Raw genomic sequence first — 20,293 nt, forward strand, 5'->3', positions numbered from 1 at the left:
GAAAGAAAACGCATTAAAAAAAAAAAAAAAGTTTCAACTCGCTGTTTTAATTTTTCCTGTTTTAATTTTTCCTGTTTCTTTTTTTCATATTTGGATGGTTATAATCATTTAATACGAGATAGAAAATAATAAAAAAAAGTTAGTCATAAAACGGGGGGGGGGTACGGGCAGATGGCGTATAAAACACCGCAGTGAAAAAAGGGATACAAAACTGGAATCCTGCCACTTTTTCTTTCAACAAATAAAAAAAGAAAAAAGAAAAAAGAAAAAACATAAACATAAACATGGCTATTTACTTGTCTGCACAATTATACAAGGTCACATGCTTTCCACTGCATTGGCTTGTTTGTATATCTCGGAGTCGAGTACCAATCCATTTCCAAATAAGGTAATCCATAAACAAATATAAGCAAAACTTTGATATTTTAATCAAACTTTTCAATATCCATCCTATCCATAACCTAATCATTAAAATATATCTTGAAAAAGAATTTTTTTTTTTTTTTTTTCCCTTCTTTCTTTCTTTCTTTCTTTTCCTTTTTTTTTTTTTACTTTAGTATTATCAATAAAAGCTTTATAATAAAGAATTACAAACACACACACACATATATATATATTCCTATTCTCATTTCCATATTGTTAATTAGTTACACTATAATTCTACAAGAATATTTTTGACTTGTATAATTTTAACTTAAAGAATATATAGAGACGAAGTAATCATATACTTAAAACTACATATATCATTCAACACTACTATTACTACTATTACTAACCATACACTTTGTTACTGTTTATTAGTTGCATTATTACTCTGTTTACTTGCTAAATTTCAGGGGAAAAAAAGGCAGTGTATTCAAATATATCACTTATTCATTTTCTTTTGAGATATACTCTGTACTACTACTACTACTACCAATAATAATAATAAAAGTTTATTCTTCCTCCCCCTTTCCTTCCTATTCCCTCTATCAATCAAGTAAATGAGCAACAATAAAAAAGTCCCTTCGAATGGTCATCAATTTCCCCATTCTATACCTATGGAGGGTAGAGCATATTTATCACCTACATTATCACCAGTGTTATTTCATTTAAATACACCAGAAGATACTGCTTTACCACCACTATTAAAATTAGATGAAAAATTGAATGGATTTGTAATTTCAGCAGTGTCGGCAGCTAATAACAATTCAACTAACAATAATACATCCATTAATAACAATTTAGCTTCAACTCAAAGTAGTCTATTTACCGACAACTCCAATGGCAATACTGTAAGTTCTGCTTCTACAACAATTAATAGCAGCAATATGCCCTCTGTTACCACATCCTTGTCTAAATTGACTGAAGTTACTCGTGGCAGAGGTCGCCAAAGATCATTATCCAATACGAGTGCTGGAAATGGAGAAACCCCCTTGTCTATTTTAGCTAGAACCTCTACTTCTCCAATAAGATTAGCTGCCGCTGCTTCTACCTCTCCAATAAGAGTACCACTTACGCCAAACGATAATATTTCTACAGTCTCAACAAATAATGGCGGCACCACTCTTAACAACCCGAGTAATATAACTAATAATAGCATTTATAATCGTAAAATGTTTACCTCTTCTGAATATATTGGTTTAAATGGTGCCACTAGTCTGATACAAAAGGCAATTGCTTTGTCTAATGCCAATTTACATCAACAAGCCTATGCTAAAGCATTGAACAACACGACTACTACTGACACTGAATTACAGAACTTAACGGATATATTGGCGAATGCTTTAAATATTGAAGAGAGAAAAAATAATAGTAACAATTTACGTAAGAAAAAAACAAAAAGAAAAGTTAATAGACGTAAAAATAATGAGACAAAGACAAATCTCAATAACAATGCCACTGATAAAAATATGAGTGATGTGATATGTTTTGAAAAACAGTCAATGGGAATAATAAGTGAAAAAATTCCCGTTCAATTTAATAATACTATTATTGAAAATGACAAAGTGGAAAATGTTATTAATAATGAAGAGGAAGCGGATCAAGAAAACGCTAATACTAGCCTCGTTGAGAAATTTTTGGATGAAGAACAAAGAACCATTTTTTTGCACAATAACAATACGGATATTAACGATAATAATCTCAGAAATAATGATGCTGTTCCTTCCTCTTTTACTGAAATGATTAGTGAAAACGGCTTCACTATTTCAAACGATACAAGTACTAACAAATCAGCAAGGAGCAAAGAAAAAAAACGTTACAGTCATATATCGACCCTATCTTCTGCTACTGCTGTTCCGCCACAAAATGAAACTTGGGACGATTCACAACAACAACAAAAGCAAACCCATGTGCTAGTTAATAATGGCAATTACGACGTCGCCTATTCTAATAGTACATGGAGTGAATTGCATCAACATGAAATGGAATTACGTATGAAGGAGATGGAATTGCATATACAAGAACTAAGATTGACCAATGAACAGTTAAGATATGCTATTCAAGATCATAGGTTAATTCAAGATAAGCTAATCTATGAAGCATTGCATGAAACTTTACGAAGCAAGGAATATTTGCAAACTAATATGGAAAAAAAGATGAAAGCTTTAGAGAATAAGATTGAAAAATACAAATTAGTTATAAATAAACTGAGTTCCAATGGTGATGAGCCTAAGCTATCACAAGGAACAAAGACCGCAAACATAGAAAGCAATGAAACTGGTGTATTCCGTTTTTCCAGAATCAATTCTGCACAATTAGAGGATCTAGTTAAAAGTAACTCAGAGGATGAAACCGAAGGCAATGAACAAGGGGGAAAAGGTTATAATTTGATTACAGAATCTTTAGATGAACCCAACCTAGTTGAAATAGCTTCATCTCCTCAAAAGGAAAAATCCCCTGTTTTACAAGATATTTCTAATAAAATATTGCAATCGCCAAAAAAATCACCAAATAAAAAGATTAATAAAAAATCACGTTCTGGTTATAAATTGAACCTGCATATTAAATTAGAAGATTAGTGATATAGTTTTGTTTTTCTCTTTTATTCCTTTTGTTTGTCATCATTGTTTTTTTTTTTTAACATATGTTTGTTTGTATTAATCATTTAACCTATTCATATAATGGTTTTGATCAAGATGAACGTAAACATATATTTATTATTATATTTTCTATACCCAATATGCCATTTATCCTTTATTCACGAAGTCAATTTAACCATCTACAAATCTCATATATATATATATATATATATATTATTATTATTATTACTATAGCTACTATTAATACTGCATATTAAACACGTTAGTCAACTATTTAATTTTTTATACTTTTATTTTATCAATATGAAAATTTTATGTCAAAAATATATTCATCAATATTTAGTATACATACATACAAAAAAAAAAAAAAATTTAAGCTACGAGCAGCAGGACTAAGCATTTAACCTTGTACCTAATCACAATAATTATATATTTGTAGCAACTGAAAAGAAATAAAAAGGAATTACATTTTTTAAAGCAACAAAGTTATCATTCATTACTATTATCACTAAAAAAAAAAAATAAAAAAAATACATCCACTTTTAAATATATTGTTACTATTACAAAAGAAAACGAGATTTATTAAAATTAAAATACAGCATGAAATACAAAGAATGATAACTAATGTGTTGACATTCAAGAATTATTAGGTTACTTATATTTTACTAGAATCAAATTGACTATTTATTTTAAGATTACTATTACAATAAAGGCAATAATATTTCCAAGGGTTGTTGCTGACAAAGTGTATATTAAAACATTATAATAGTAAACTTTTAAAGAATTTATTTAAACAGGTGGAAAGCTTTAATGTACATTTATTAGTAAGTTTTTTTTTTTTTTTTTTGTTGTTGTTGTTGTTGTTGTTGTTGACAATAACACTAGTCGATGAAGAGCCTTCTATGCTACTTCCAATATTTTTTAATATCTTATTTATGCAATTATTATATGTTTTAGTACAACATTAAAGTCATTAACTGATTTTCAGATTTTATTTTTGATGCTGAAGCCTTTTAAAAAAATTTTTTTTTAGTTTTTTTTTTTTTTTTTTTTTTACACAGAAAAATTGATTTAAATAAAAGCTGATACAAAAGTGGGCAATTTAATAATGCCCAATTAATAACTCAAACATACTATATTATAACTCAAACATATTTAAATCAATAACTATAACCAGATCATTACTATTGAGACTAATATAATAGTAACAACAGAAATGTCTAGCAAAATTAAACCAAAGCCATGGGAAGTAAATAATGTGTCATCACATATAATAGACGATGCTGCCAAAAACATGGGTACCAATCCAAATTCTGTCCAAAAAAAAAATGATATTGATGATAATGTTAACGGCGAAAAGATACCACCTGAACCTGTGGCACGACCTGATATTTTGGAGCCAACAGCAGATATTTACGGAAACAGCTACGGTAATAATAACAGTATGCTGAGTCATCGTAATTATGGCGGTGGATTGTATAACAATGGGTTATACGGAGGTGCAGGAATGTATGGGGGAGTAGGAGGTTTATATGGTTCCAGTATGTATGGTGGAGGCGGGCTGTACGGTTCTGGTATGTATGGGGGAGGGCTATATGGAAATAACAATGTTAGTGGTAATGGATTAATGGGAGAAGGAACGCAAAGTGCATTTCAATTAATCGAAGCCATGATATATGCAATAACTGGTTTTGCACAAATGCTAGAAGCAACATATATGGCCACACATTCTTCCTTTTTTACAATGGTTTCTGTAGCGGAACAGTTGAGTGGATTAAAAGATATGGCTATTGGATTAATTAATAGTGGCATTTTAGATTTTATAAGGATAACCAAAAAAGTGTTATACATGGTTAGCGGTGGCAAATTAGGTAAAATGACATCCTCCGGCAATTCGAAGAATCTTGTGGATAAAAATACCTCCTCTAAAAAGAAACCGAAAATGTCATTAAAACCGTTACTCATGTTTTTAGCAATAGTTATTGGGTTTCCATATTTATTAAACAAATATATTAGTAGGATGGCAAATAAGAAAGTTAATTATTTAGCTTCTAATGAAGACCAAAATACTAATGTAATTAATCCAGAAAATTTAGAATTCGCCAAAGCATTATACGATTTTGTACCTGAAAACTCCAAATTTGAAGCACCTTTGAAAACAGGGGAATTAATGGCTATTTTGTCTAAGAAAGATGCAATGGGAAATGACTCCAGTTGGTGGAGAGTTAGAACAAGAGGTGGAAAAGTTGGCTATGTGCCAAACAATTATATTCAACTATTAGAAAGAAAAACTGACACAAATAGTGTTATAAGTAAGAATGATAATAAAACGGAAAAATAAAATGACTGTTTAAAAACTATATACTATATATGTTTTTTAAGAAAGAGAAGGGGACAACTGAGAAATATAGAAAATTGATATATATATATATATGTATATGTATACTTAATTAATTCAAATTATTTTTTGCCCTTTGTTTGAGTTGTTCACCTTTGTCTTGTAGATCTTCTAATTTGGATTCTCCCCTTTTCTTCAAATCTTCAGCAGTCTCCTTACCTTTTGCTTGCAGTTCATTACTTTGCTCTTTGACTTTACCAGTTAATTTATCAACAATTTTTCCTGGGTTGTGCTTTAAAGTATTGGTAACTTCTTCAGCCTTTTCTATTGCATGAGCAGCAGCTTTACCTGTTTTTTTGTTTAAATCATTCAAAACTGACTTGGCTTTAGAAGTGGCAGAATAATAGTTCTTGGTGGTACCAGTGACATTGGTAAAAGTAGTTCTCTGAGAGTAGTATCTTGGAATACCAAATAGAAGCGGGACGTAATTAGCTTGAAAGATTAATGCAGCCCTTGGACAAATTGACGATGCAGATGAAATGGCTTTGAACATAATGGTTGTAAGTATTGATAATGGATTTTTTTTTTTTTTTTTTTTTTTTTTTTTTTGAACTTACTGGATTGATTGAAAAATTAAATTTACTGGCGCTTGAATTAAAATAGACAGTGTAAATAACCCGTTGGTGCGATATCCATGTTATGATATTTAGGAAAAGGAAAAGGAAAAGAAGAAGAAGAAAGGACAACAAAAAATATCAAATGAGTTGATTCAGTATTTAAATTGTATTTTTAGTTCCTTTTAAATGTTTTTTTTTTTTCACCTTTTTTTTTAAAAAAAAAAAAAAAAAAAAAATTGACATTATTCCAAGACAATGATTATATAATATTATTGATGGTAAATAAGAGCGAAACTAGTATGCCTCTTAGAACCATAGATATGTCTTTTCTTAGTATTGCATTAAATGACCCTTTAAAAAGAATAAAAAAAGAAATTAAACTATATGCACACGTAATTAAGCATTTATAAATACATAATTTAAGGGGTGATGCATTATGCATCATCAAATATAGTATTATTGCTTTTACCAGGAATATGGTAATAAATTGGCAAGTTCATGACATCATTTTAATATTATTCCTAATTTCCTAATTCAATGATCATCCCTAAAATCTTTTATTGCTGCTTAAGGATGTGCCAATGCATATATAGCCTTATATCTGAATTGTAAAGATCAACGTGAGATACAAATAAACAATTATAAAAAAAAAAAAGCCTTAATTCATTTTACATTTTTTACTTTTAATCAAGTTGTTATAATAGACACAATAATTAATAAGAATATAACATATATATATATATATATATATATATAAATTGAATATATTTAATAGCAGATAGGGAAAAAAAAAAGAAAAAAAAAAAGGAAAAAAATACAACCAACAAGAGTAATTAATGCTCATGATCATTTGGATCAATTTTGAAAATTTTGTCGGGATTTAAAATTCTTTGTGGATCCAAAGACAACTTAATTTGTCTCATTAAGTTTACAGGTGCATCACCCAACTCTTCTAATAAATATTGTCTTTTACCTAAACCTATACCATGTTCACCTGTACAGGTACCTTCATTATCAATAGCTCGCTTAACCATGTTGTCTACTAATTTTTCAGCGATAGGTTTTTGAGTTTCATCATAACAAATAAAAGCATGAAAATTACCATCACCAGCATGACCAACTATAGTACTTATCAAGCCGGATGATTCCATTTCTTTTTTAGTTTCATCAATGACAGAGGCAAACTTGGAAATTGGGACAGCAACATCGGTGGTCCACAAATTAACCTTAGGATTCAATTTTTTGCCGGCATCCAAAGTGGACCAAAGGGCGACTTTACGCGCTTCCCATAATTCCAATTTTTCATCATCATTTTTAGCAAATTCAAACTTAATAGCTTTGTTTGCAGAAGCGATTTTCTCTAGCATTGACACTTGCTTTTTAATGTCATCGTCATCCTGGCCACCAACTTTAAAAAACAAAGTTGGCTGTTCCAACCAAGTTCTCGAGGTAGACCCTGTTTGATTAATAACTTTCATCATTTTGTCATCCAACAATTCCATAGCGTTTAACTGCAACCCCTCACCGACAATAGTGGAAACACAATCAGCAGCCAAAGCGATGGAAGGGAATGGAATAACAGCAACTGTTTCATGTTTAGGCATGACATGACATTTAATAGTAGCTTCTGTGACAACACCCAAGGTGCCCTCGCTGCCAATAAATAGACCAGTCAAATTATAGCCTGCACTGGATTTTCTGGGTCTCTGTCTAGTTTTGATTATAGAGCCATCAGCTAGAACAACAGTTAAATTAACGACATTTTCCTTCATTGTACCATATCTATTGGCATTGGTGCCACTACATGAATTGGCAATACACCCACCGATTTCAGCGCCTGGACCTGGATCACAGCCAAACAACAAACCGTGGTCATTCAAGTAGGAATTCAAATCTTCCCATGGAACACCAGCCTCAACAACCACATCCAAATCTTTTTGATGTAATTCCAAGATATTATTCATATACCTGGAAAAATCCAAAACAACAGTGCGTTTACCTCTTGTGGAGACAAAGTGTCCTTCTAATGATGTACCTCCAGAAAAGGGGACCACTGGGACGGAATAATTGTTGCAAATTTGTAGGATTTGAGAAACCTGTTCTGTGTTGTGAGGGTATAGAATAATTTGTGGTCTTTGTTCCTTTGTGGCATGGTGCGATGTAAAATAGGTGTCGGAATGCGAATCTATTTCTTCTGGTGAAATACTAAAATTATCTGGATTTTCACCAAGAACAGCCTTTAGTCTGGCTATGACTTCAGTTTCTTCATTTGGATCATCACAATATTTTGGCGGAGATAATTCGTCTAGTGGCATTACAGATTGGTAATTTGCGTCATCATCGTCATCAAAAAGTCCTAAGAAATAACATGTACCCAAAGATAAACCAGTGCCAATCAAAACACCAGGGATCAAAGAAGTTAAGATATTTGAGTTATTTGGGGAAGCTTTAGATGAAGTTGAATAATTGCAATTGCCAACTATACGGTTTTTCAATAATAACGCTGTTGGACTAGCATTTTGAAAATGTATATTTTTTCGTTGTTTTGATAAAAAACTAATTCGTTTATTTGTTGTATTTTTGAGTATAGATCTAAGCATAGTAGTCTATTATATTTTTTTTTTTTTTTTTTTTTTTTTTTTTTCTTAATATGAATGTGGTTCTGGATATTACTGTTTTTGTCAGTATTAAAAAGGGGGCAAGTTAATATGAAAAAACAATTCTTTGAAAATCAGAGATCGAGATCATTTACATACATAGGATACATCTATATATATATATATATATAATCAAAAATAAAAGAAAAATTATAGATGTAGAAGTCCTTTTTATTCTTCCACTTGACCAAACATCCGATTATACCCACACCAGAATTGTTACAGTGTCAACTTTGTGGAGGAAGAAGGATCACCAATCAAAAAATGTATGCAGAAAAGGACCAATTTTATCTTTAATCTCCGTTATTTACTTCTTTTTCTTTCTTCCATTTTTGTTGTTGTTGTTTTGAATGAGATTTTGGATTGGTCCCACCCACCCACGCTTTTTCTTTTTTTTGCTTTTAATTTAGTCTTTTTTGGCAATTCCGTTCCGTTTCCCGTAAGTACACGACCCACGCAAAACCAACTTTTAAAAAAAAAACAAATGAAAAAGTTGTGGAATTTAAGCACACGCTCACTTTTTTTTTTTTTTTTTTTTCTTTTTTTTTTCTTTTTCTTTTTCTTTTCTTTTTTTTCGGTATTGATGAAAGGAAAAAAGCATAAGTCCGAGATTCCATTTTATACGCATCCTTTTTTTAAAGCACATGTCAAATATTATTTTCTCATCTTACACTTTTAATAACTAAGCATTCATACACAATTTATTTTTGCCTTTACCAGAAATTATAATTTGCTAACAGAAAGTAAGTATAAATGGTATATACTATCACATTTAATTTCTAATATCTGATATCCCAATATTTAATGAACAACTCTCTGTTATTTATAGAAATATTAAAAAAAAAAAAAGATTCTACAATATGTGAAACAGGCATATTATATAAAAGTGCAATATACAACTAAAAAAAAAAAAAATTAAAAAAAATAACGTATATTCACATGAAATCATCATCACCAAAATCACCATAATCATCAAATTGATCCACTACAATATCATTTTCCTTCTTAAAAGCACCACCCAAATTGGCGTTCCCAGCTTTCGCCTTCTTTTTACCAGCACCACCGGTAGCAGTGCCACCTTTAACTTTAGCCAACCTAGCTTGTCTTTCTTGTCTTTCCTTTTCTTTGATAACAACATTCAAAGTGGCAACAGCCTGTCTAATATTCTCGATGCTCATTGGTTTAGAAATATCCCTGATCAAATCAACAGTTAAATGAGAAGAATAATATAGTGGAGATTTTTGATTCATTGATGTAATTGCTTTACTCAAAGATTTTCTTAGGTTATCAAAATCTTGCTTAGTTTCAGCTTGAGCAAATAAAGGATGTGATTCAATGGGGGTATCTTTAGTAAAACCAGCAGGTTTCAACAGTAAAGAATCTTGTTCTGCTTTTAATCTTGCTGCCCTAGCCTTTGGATGTTCGTCGGTTATACCTAAACCACCAAACAAATCAGCAGCATTATTTAAATCGCTTTCTATTTCTGCCTTTTTTAACAACTCTTTACGTGTTTTTTCATCTAGAGTATCGATTTCTAATAAGACTTTATCATTTCCGTTTTTGGTGGTATTTTTTTTTTTGTTGTTCGTTTGAGTCTGTTTAGCGGCAGGTTTTGTTTTTGGTTTTTCTTCAGCATCCCATGACTCTAATATTTCAGCATCGTCGTCATTACCAGCAGTAGTAAATTCATCATCCCACGATTCCAGGATTGGTTTGTCGTTATCTTTAATAACAGGAACTTCAAAATCGTCGTTATCCCAAGACATTTTATAGTTTTATCTAGTTTGGCTATGCTTTTTTTTTTTTTTTTTTAGTTTTTCAGGATTGGAGAAACTAAAAAGGTGCAAATTAAAAAAAAAAAAAAAACATGTCCAATAAATGTAAAAAAATGTTATATTTGAAAGAAAAAGAAAGAAAGAAAGAAGGAAAGAAAAAAAAAAAAATTCTCTGATAATATTTTTAGTCGTTTGGTACGAAACATGGTTAATTATTGGTAGTTTGCAATGGGCCGAAGGATAGTCGGAAACATTTGAAAAGCATTAAGTGGCTTTATATATTGTGGGTGTGGATTGTGTGCGGGGGGTTACAGAGAGAAAAGTGTGTGAAAGTTTTATTATTTGAAAAACAAATGAATGTTAGCATTGTATTTTTGTACGGCATTGCCAATTGAAATAAAAAATAAAAAAACGGGTAAAGATCAACAAAGACAATAATATCCAAAATTGAAAGGCATTGAAAAGTTGGTAATTGTCATACAAAACATAATCATCATTTTTGTTATTTCTGTCATTCTTTTATTTTTCATTTTTCGCAACGAAGGAAAAAAAAAAGGGTGAAAACACATATATAATTTTTATTTCACACCGTTATTATAAATAAAATGATTCTGCCTTGACTCACAAGTTTAATTTACTTTTCCTTCGGTCAAACTAAATTCGAACATCTTTAATTTTAAAACTTATTTAATTTTTCTTTTTTTTTTTAATTCAGCATTGTGTATGATTCATCTTATAAAAATCTTTCTTAGAATTATGATTGAAAAAACAAAACCTATATATATATATACATGCATACGAAGTTCTGATTGCAGAAAAATAAAAGTGCAAAAAATAATTCCTTCTGTTAAACAAAAAAAAAAAAAAAAAAAAAAAAAAGAGAAAAACATCAATACTCATGAAAGAATATAAAGTTCATTACTCTAGAGGCGGTGCTGGGAATATAACAACAAACTCAAGCAAACCACGTCCAAAAATAGTTCCACAAGGTTCTCAAACACCAATCATTCTAAGCCCAGTATATTCAACAGCAAGAGGTGGCGCGGGTAATATGAGAAAAAATATTGACCCCAAAGTTACAAGAATGTCTCAAGATGTTGATTTTGATAGCGGTATCACGAAAAATAAAAATATAAATCGTGTTATTAGTGGACCTGAAGGTGATGATTATACTGATCTAGTACTAAATAATATTGACGGTTATGACGAGGATGATGATATTATTAAAGTAACATCTCTAGATATAAAATCTGGTCTTAACAGTAATAATAGCAACACCAATAATAGTCATACTCTATTAAATACTGTTAAAAGTAATATAAGCAGAATAAGCCACAACAGTAATAATAATAAAATAAGGAGAAATAGTGAAAATACGCATACTACTTCTCCTAAATATATAAGTTTAGGCAGAGGTGGTGCGGGTAATATTTTAAGTCCCTCAGCCAGTAGAAAAGATTTAGAATCTCCATTTATCCAGCCAATTAATACTCATAAAAATAAAAAAAATGCTAACGACCGTACAAAAAACAAGAAAGAAAAGGAGAAAGTTCATAATTCTAACGGTATATTTTATAGATTAAAAAAAATATTCGCGTGAATAAATAAATAAATAAATAAATAAATAAATAAACAAATATATAAATTAATAAATAAATATATAAATTAATAAATAAATAAATACAGTAATGGATAAAAAGGCACTGAAAAAAAAACGACCTACATAGCAGCCGCCAACTCCTCCAACAATTTGTAACCACGCTTAACAATACCACCATTACCTGGCAAATAAGTATCACCCATCAAATGAGAATCAATAGAGGTGGCACACTTTCTACCCTCTTGAATAGCTCTAACTACAAGACTTTGTCCCATACGGGCATCACCACAAACAAAAACCTTGTCACCATCAACGCTATAAGAAGAATCACTCAAAGAGTCAATGGTCCCTCTCTTAGTTTTTTTAACACTTGGATCATCAATCAACTCAGGTCCAATAAACCCCATAGACAATAAAACAATATCTGCCTCATACATCTCCTCGCTACCTGGAATCTCTATCATTTGCCAAACTCCTGATTGTGACTTTTTCCATTCAACGCGAACAGTATTAATACCACAAACTTCTCCATCCTCATTACCGACAAATTCCTTAGATAAAATACAATACTCACGCGGATCTCTCCCATAATGTTCTTTAACTTCCGCATGACCATAATCCACCCTCATAATACGTGGCCATTGTGGCCATGGGTTGTCCTTGGCTCTTTCCTTTGGCGGTTGTGGCAATAATTCAAAATTCAAAACAGAAGCAGCCTCATGCCTAACAGAAGTACCCAAACAGTCATTACCAGTATCACCCCCACCAATAACAATAACTTTCTTGCCCTTTATCTTTTCTCTAACCATCTCCAAATCCTTGTTCAACAAAGCCTTGGTATTCATTTCCAACAAATTCATGGCAAAATCAATGTTTTTCAATTCTCTACCCGGAATCTTCAAATCCCTTGGAATGGTAGAACCAATACAATAAACAACAGCGTCAAATCGAGTCTTTAATTCGTCCATACTAATATCGGTGCCAACAGAACAGCCCGTAACAAACTGAATACCCTCAGCCCCTAATAAGTCTATCCGACGCTGGACAATAGATTTGTCCAATTTCATGTTAGGAATACCATACATTAATAACCCACCACAACGATCACTTCTTTCATAAACAGCAACTGAATGTCCTGCTTTATTCAACTGGTCAGCACAAGATAACCCGGCGGGCCCAGAACCAATAATAGCAACCAATTTACCCGTTCTAAAAGCAGGTGGATTTGGTTTAATCCAACCTTCTTTAAAGGCATTGTCAATAATCAATCTTTCAATACTTTTAATACCAACAGCATCGTTATTGATACCCAAGGTACATGAACCTTGACATGGGGCAGGACAAACCCTACCAGTAAATTCAGGGAAATTGTTCGTTTCCATTAATTTATCCAAGGCTAGCTTCCATTGATTCTTGAAAACTAACTCATTAAACTTTGGAATAACATTTGAAATTGGGCATCCAGTATCAGCAGTACAAAATGGAACACCACAGTCCATACATCTAGCAGTTTGGTATTTGGCTTCCCTCTTGGTGATGGCTGATGACAATTCTTTCCAGTCATTAGTTCTGGTAGATGGGTTCCTGTAAACCTCATGACGCAATTTGTATTTCATAAAACCTCTAAGCTTGTCTACCTTCTCCTCAACTTCCTTAGAATTTTCAACAGTATCTTCCAAGTCTAACACTTTAGGCTCGCTCAAAGTAACCTTATTAGGTATACTACTGACAGGCAATTCCAGTCTTTTGTTTGCAGCGGCGACAGAAATAGCCTCCACTTCACCATTGGTAACATCAATTTCAGAATTAGAACCTCTATCCAACTGTTTCAAATATTCAGAAGCAGACTTTAATTTTTCAGCTTCTTTCACCTTAGCTTCTTTTTCTAATACCTTTCTGTAATCGTTTGGCAAAACCTTAACAAATTTCTTCAAATGATAGTTAAAATTGTCCAAAATACGTTTGGCCAATTCAGATTGGGTATAATTGTAGTGTTCTTGAATCAAATTCTTAACAAAGGCAATTTCTACCGGATCACTCAATGAAAATAGCCCCACGGTAGAATGATTAATGGTATGATTGAATTTGTCAAAATCAGAAGTTAAACAATAGATGATCCCACCAGTAGCACCAGAAAAAGCATTCAATGAGTCTAACTGTGACAAAACAACAGCTCTACCACCAGTCATGTACTCAAAGGCATTATTACCAGTAACTTTTTCCACAACAATGATGGCACCAGAGTTACGAACAGCAAAACGCTCACCAGCACAACCCGACAAAAACGCAGAGCCCGATATAGCACCATAAAAACAAGTGTTTCCAACAATGACATTTTCATCGCTCTTAAATTTAGAGTCCTTTGGTGGCCTAATTACAATACGACCACCAGATAGCCCTTTACCAACATAATCATTAGCATCACCGTCCAGGATAAAGGTAATACCAGAGGTTAAAAATGCACCAAAAGATTGGCCAGCAGAACCCTTAATATTAACAACAATTGTATCTTGAGGCAACCCATCGGGCCCAAACCTCTTGGAAACTCTATACGATAAAGTAGATCCCAAAGCACGATCTGTATTAATAATAGAGGCATCTATTGAAACAGGCAGACCGCGATCCAAAGTAATCTCAGCCTCATCGATTAATTTATTGTCCAAACGAGCATATAACTTATCTTCCAATTTTTTTGTGTATTTAGTAGCAACGCCTGGTCTAATCATGTGAGCTGGTGTTAAAATAGGTGACAAATCAATATTAATGTTTTTGGTGGTAACCTGTTTTCTCTTGCGCAATTTTTCAGAGTGGCCAATCATTTCATCAACAGTACGGTAACCCAACCTGGCCATCAACTTTCTCAAATCGTTAATCAAGTAGTAGAAAAAGTTAATAACATGCTCCGGTTGCCCCTTAAACTTGGCTCTTAGCTCTGGATCTTGAGTGGCAACACCAACAGCACAAGTGTTCAAGTGACATTTTCTCAACATAATACAACCCATAGAAATTAATGGAACAGTGGCCATAGTAAAAGATTCGGCACCTAATAAAATGGCAACTGCAATATCAAAAGCAGTTCTTAATTGACCATCTGTCTGGACAACCGAATGTCCTCTTAAATCATTTAAAACTAAAGTTTGATGTGTTTCAGCTAATCCTAATTCCCATGGTAAACCAGAAAATTTAATGTCACTCCAATTGGCAGCACCGGTACCACCATCATGTCCAGATATCAAAATGCTGCAATCACCAGCTGCAGCCTTAGCAACACCAGCAGCAACAATACCAACACCAACTTCGGAAACCAACTTGATGGAAATCCTGGCTCTTGGATTAGCACATTTCAAGTCATAAATTAATTGTTTCAAATCCTCAATCGAATAAATATCATGATGTGGTGGTGGGGATATTAATCCAACGTAAGGAGTAGAGTGCCTAGTCTTGGCAATGGCTTCGGTGACTTTGTGACCTGGCAAATGACCACCAACAGCTGGCTTTGCACCTTGGGCAATTTTAATTTGAATTTCATCAGCATCGGACAAATAATAAGAGGTAACACCAAATCTGGCAGAAGCAACCTGTTTAATAGCAGATCTCATAGTATCACCATTTGGATGAACAATAGAACGTTCAGGATCTTCACCACCTTCACCACAATTGGATCTGGCACCCAATCTGTTCATGGCTATAGCCAAGGTTGTGTGTGCCTCCTTAGAAATGGAACCATAAGACATAGCCCCTGTGCAGAATCTCCGAACAATTTCAGTCCATGGTTCAACTTGCTCCAATGGAATAGGAGTAGAGTTTTCAAAATCAAATTCTAATAAGCCTCTTAGAGTACAGTCTCTGATTGATTCCATCTCCTTTCTCACATACATTTCCCAAGCTTTTTCATTTTTATTTCTAACGGAATCTTGCAATGCTGCAATAGCAGTTGGGTCGTTAATATGTCTAGCACCACCGTCTCTCCAGTGATATTCACCACTTTCAGGTAAATTGACGGACTTTTGGATAATAGATCTTGATGGGAACCCACGCTCGTGTAGAGAAAAAGCGTCTTGGGCAATATATTCAAAAGTGACACCCTTAATTCTGGAAGCAGTGCCTGCAAAACAAATATCAACAACAGAGTTATCAATCCCCAAAGCTTCAAAAATTTGAGCACCTTTATAGGAAGCCAAGGTGGAAATACCCATTTTGGACATGACCTTTAAAACACCAGTATCAATTGCATGCTTGTAATTTTCTAGTAATTTTTCATCGGAAATGGTAATGTCATCATTATTGGCATTACGAACCAAGCCTTCATCGTTCATTCTAACCAATGTTTCCATTGCCAAATATGGGAAAATGGCATCACAACCATAACCTAGTAAAACACAGAAATGATGAATTTCTCTGGCCTCCGCAGTTTCCAAGATCAACGCAACTTGGGACCGCTGTTTTTGTTGGACTAAACGATGATGAATAGCACCAACTGCGATCAAAGATGAAACTGAAACACGGTCTGCACTCAATTTTTTGTCAGAAATTATCAACATTTTCTTACCCTCTTCGATGGCCCTAGAAGCTTCCTGTGTAATACGATCAATAGCATCAGTATAACCTAGTAGACCCTCAGCCTTGTCAAAGGTAATGTCAATGGTAGCGTACGACCATGATGAATAAACTTTTTCGATATGTTTTAGGGCTTCAAAATCTTTCCAATTCAAAATAGGCGACTTCAATAAGAGCCTATCACATTGTGATGGATGCATTTCCAATAAATTGCCCTGTGGGCCAACATAGCATTCCAAAGACATAACATTCGCTTCCCTAATAGAGTCAATTGGAGGATTTGTGACTTGGGCAAATAATTGCCTAAAGTAATCAAAGACCAAGACTGGATCTGTATTTAAACAAGCCAATGGCGCGTCGTTCCCCATAGAACCCAAGGATTCTTTGCCTTGCAAAGCCATTGGGACCAATAACAAAGAAACTTGTTCAAAAGTATAGCCCATAGCCAATAGACGAGGGTCTTGTTGTACTTTTAAAGATTCTCCGTTATGATCTGAAATAAATTTAGATGGCAAAAATTTGTCGACTTTGACCAATAAATCATCCAGTTTAATGACTTTGGATAACCATGATTTAAAATCCTTTCTAGTGGCAATGGTACGTTTTAATTTTTTTGTGTCGACAATTTCACCAACCTCAGTGTCGACTAATAAAATATCACCGGGAACTAGCTTGCCCTTTTTCAAAACCAAAGCATTATCGACATGAATAACACCAACTTCACTACCACAAATTAATCTATCGTCAGAGGTAATATAGTATCTACAAGGACGTAATCCATTTCTATCCAACATAGCACCACAGTACCTGCCATCAGTAAAGTTTAAAGAAGCTGGTCCATCCCAAGGTTCCATTAGGCAAGCAGCCCATTCATACCAGGCTTTCAAGTTCGAGTCTGTGTCGTCATGGTAAGCTTCTGGCACCAATAACATGATGGCTTCTGGTAAACTTAAAACACCATTTAAAATCAATAATTCTAAAACATTATCCAAGGCAGCAGAATCACTACCACCTTCTTCCACAATGGGGAATAGTCTTTCCAAATCTTCTCCTATGGTCTCTGAAGACATTATACCCTCTTTAGAACGCATCCAATTCTTATTACCTCTTAAGGTGTTAATTTCACCATTGTGAGCCAACAAACGTAATGGCTGTGCTCTATCCCAAGATGGGAAGGTATTGGTGGAAAACCTAGAATGAACCAAGGCCATATGCGATTCAAAATGAGCATTGGTTAGGTCGTAATAATAATTGTAAACTTGAGAGGGGGTCAATTGACCTTTATAAACTATGGTTTTATTACTTAAAGAACAAATATAAAACCAATTCTGTATGCCAACTGTTGTGGAGGCCTGTTTTCTTAAAATGTATAGCTTTATCTTGAATTCAGTTTCAAAATCTTTTTTAAATTCTGCCGACGATACGTTACCCTGATCAAAAGTCTTGGCAAATACCACTAAAGGTTGTTGGATGACTGGTTCTCTAGACAGAGCGGCAGAACCTAAAATACTAGAGTCGTGAGGAACATCTCTCCAGCATAAAACTTTTAAACCCAAAGAACGTGCAATATCTTCAAATGTTCTCTTTGAATTCAGTAAAGTATCGGCCGAATCTTTCTTAAAGAAAATATTACCTACTGCATATTGGTCCTTTGGTGGAACATCAACATTACAATCCAATTTAAACTCTCGAACAATAAATTTATGTGGGATACCCACCAAGATACCTGCACCATCACCATTACCATCTGCAGAAACAGCACCCCTATGGGCCATATTACATAATAAATACTTGGCATCAGAAACAATTTTGTGGGATTCTTTCCCTTTGATGTTGGCGACAAACCCTACACCACAAGCATCCTTTTCAAAATCAGGATTATATAGTCCTTGTGCCTTAGGAATGACATTAGCCCATGTTGGATTTGTCAAGTCAACCTGTTCTGGAACAGGCATTGGAGAGCCACCTTCATAACATGCTTCCATAGGATTAAAAGCGTCAGACTTCAAAATATTTGGGGCTATAGCTGTAGATTTTTCTGTGATACTTTGATGAAGGCTTTGAGAAATAGACATAGTTTTTTGTTTTTGTTTTTTGATTGTTTGTATATCAATTTATATAAAATTAATGGATAATAAATAATAACACTAAGCTAGTGTAGTAAGTAGTAATTTTTTTTTTCCTTCCCTTTTCTTGAGATATAACCAATAAATATGATTTAAAATGAGGGAGAAAAAAAAGGAAATTTGTGAAGTAAAAATAAAATAAATAAATAAATTAAAAACCTGGTATTAAATTAATAAATGGTTTTGTTTTGTTTTGTTTTGTCTTGTTCTGTCTTGCTTGTTTTTTTTTTTTTTTCTTGTTTTTTTTCTTTTAATATCTAATTTCTTTCTTTTATAGTTTTTTGTCTTTTGCAAATGTCTATATTAAAATTGCAAACAAATAAAAAGAAACGGGTATGCTTTTTGATACAACTTTATGTATAAAATAATAGATAAAATATTAGAGGTTAATAATCAAATAAAGTCTATACCACACTCAGTTTTGATTTTATTTTAATTTTTTTTTTGTTTTTTTCCTAAACTGGTTTATTTCTTAGTGTGGGTATATTGATCTTATTATTATGATTATATTAATTTATTAAGTTTAAGCCTTTATTTTTTTTATTCTTATTAGATAGATGATAAATAAATTTTTAGAAAAAAAAAAAAAACTCTTAGTCATCTGTTAATCTTGAGTCCTTTTTTCTTTTTAATTTAATTTTTCTTCTTTTTTTTTTTTTTTTCTTCCCTTCTTTTATTTATATATATTTGTATTTTTCGTTTTTCATTTTCCATTTCCATTTCCATTTCCATTTCCATTTTTAAATGACCAAGAAAAACGCAGAATTGAGGAAAGAAACAAGCAAGATAAATCTTAGCGATAAAGCGAATTCAAAAAATACAAAAAAAAAAAAAAAGGAAAATGCATTATTATGTTTTTTATACACATTTTTCTAAGAAATTTGTAATAAGCTAATTTCTTTTTATGAAGGGCAGATACGAAAATACTGCGGATGGCCCACTTTATAAAATGGAGAAAGAAAAAAAAAGAGTTTAGGGTACAGAAAGATGTAACGTAGTAATAACTAATATTATCAGCCACTAACACTCATATAAAAAATATATATATATATATATATATTTCAATCTTGCTGTTGCTTTTCTCCCTGATTTGTTATCGTTGCCCAATTAAATTAAAAGTTGGTAGATAACTACACATTTACCTACAATTAAAAAAAATGCATTTAAATATTCATGTTTTCTTATCTCTTTTTTTTTAACTTTTATATATTTACTAAAATAATCACATGATGTCAATTCGCTTTAAAATAGTACGCATTTCTTTACTTTGTTATTTTTTTTTTTCAATGATGAAAATAGAAAAAAAAAAAAAAAAAAAATGTGATGCTTTAACAGTGGCTATCAGTCAATAATTATCTCCATTTACCCGCTCACCTTAAAAAAAATATCGCTATTATATGTCCGAGCCAACGTTTACTCCGAGAGTTACCATAAAATGGCGTTTCCATCACTACTCGTACGTATATATAATTATGAATTCGTTCCCCTTTTAGTATCAGTATAATATTTAGAAATTAATAAAAAAAAAGAAATAACCATTTAAATTAACCTTGAGGTTATTAAATAATAATAATTATTATTTTACTTTTACAGTACACAA

At 32.4% G+C, this 20,293-nt stretch overlaps 8 protein-coding genes across 8 annotated transcripts; 4 read left to right on the top strand and 4 right to left on the bottom strand.

Moving 5' to 3' along the window:
- Positions 1–983: 983 nt before the first annotated feature.
- On the top strand, positions 984–3,002 carry MMR1 (Mmr1p; the record flags this gene model as incomplete). The annotated part of the gene is made up of 1 exon (XM_046078686.1): positions 984–3,002. The coding sequence occupies one exon, from the start codon at positions 984–986 to the stop codon at positions 3,000–3,002; it is 2,019 nt and encodes a 672-aa protein (XP_045936557.1).
- A 1,237-nt stretch (positions 3,003–4,239) lies between these two features.
- PEX13 (peroxin PEX13) lies at positions 4,240–5,364 on the top strand (the record flags this gene model as incomplete). The annotated part of the gene is made up of 1 exon (XM_046078685.1): positions 4,240–5,364. One exon carries the CDS (start codon positions 4,240–4,242, stop codon positions 5,362–5,364), a length of 1,125 nt encoding a protein of 374 aa, XP_045936558.1.
- Positions 5,365–5,473: 109 nt separating this feature from the next.
- On the bottom strand, positions 5,474–5,914 carry SCDLUD_000212 (uncharacterized protein; the record flags this gene model as incomplete). The annotated part of the gene is made up of 1 exon (XM_046076715.1): positions 5,474–5,914. One exon carries the CDS (start codon positions 5,912–5,914, stop codon positions 5,474–5,476), a length of 441 nt encoding a protein of 146 aa, XP_045936559.1.
- Positions 5,915–6,811: 897 nt separating this feature from the next.
- DLD1 (D-lactate dehydrogenase) lies at positions 6,812–8,578 on the bottom strand (the record flags this gene model as incomplete). Its single annotated transcript, XM_046078684.1, has 1 exon — positions 6,812–8,578. The coding sequence occupies one exon, from the start codon at positions 8,576–8,578 to the stop codon at positions 6,812–6,814; it is 1,767 nt and encodes a 588-aa protein (XP_045936560.1).
- A 325-nt stretch (positions 8,579–8,903) lies between these two features.
- SCDLUD_000214 (uncharacterized protein) lies at positions 8,904–9,314 on the top strand (the record flags this gene model as incomplete). Its single annotated transcript, XM_046076955.1, has 1 exon — positions 8,904–9,314. The coding sequence occupies one exon, from the start codon at positions 8,904–8,906 to the stop codon at positions 9,312–9,314; it is 411 nt and encodes a 136-aa protein (XP_045936561.1).
- A 256-nt stretch (positions 9,315–9,570) lies between these two features.
- On the bottom strand, positions 9,571–10,401 carry HCR1 (translation initiation factor eIF3 core subunit j; the record flags this gene model as incomplete). The annotated part of the gene is made up of 1 exon (XM_046078683.1): positions 9,571–10,401. One exon carries the CDS (start codon positions 10,399–10,401, stop codon positions 9,571–9,573), a length of 831 nt encoding a protein of 276 aa, XP_045936562.1.
- A 907-nt stretch (positions 10,402–11,308) lies between these two features.
- Positions 11,309–12,010, top strand: PAR32 (Par32p; the record flags this gene model as incomplete). The annotated part of the gene is made up of 1 exon (XM_046078682.1): positions 11,309–12,010. One exon carries the CDS (start codon positions 11,309–11,311, stop codon positions 12,008–12,010), a length of 702 nt encoding a protein of 233 aa, XP_045936563.1.
- Positions 12,011–12,129: 119 nt separating this feature from the next.
- Positions 12,130–18,642, bottom strand: GLT1 (glutamate synthase (NADH); the record flags this gene model as incomplete). Its single annotated transcript, XM_046078681.1, has 1 exon — positions 12,130–18,642. One exon carries the CDS (start codon positions 18,640–18,642, stop codon positions 12,130–12,132), a length of 6,513 nt encoding a protein of 2,170 aa, XP_045936564.1.
- Between the last annotated feature and the right edge of the window lie 1,651 nt (positions 18,643–20,293).

The sequence above is a fragment of the Saccharomycodes ludwigii genome, chromosome I (assembly GCF_020623625.1).
Source record: "Saccharomycodes ludwigii strain NBRC 1722 chromosome I, whole genome shotgun sequence".
In the NCBI taxonomy this organism is placed as follows: Eukaryota; Fungi; Ascomycota; class Saccharomycetes; order Saccharomycodales; family Saccharomycodaceae; genus Saccharomycodes; species Saccharomycodes ludwigii.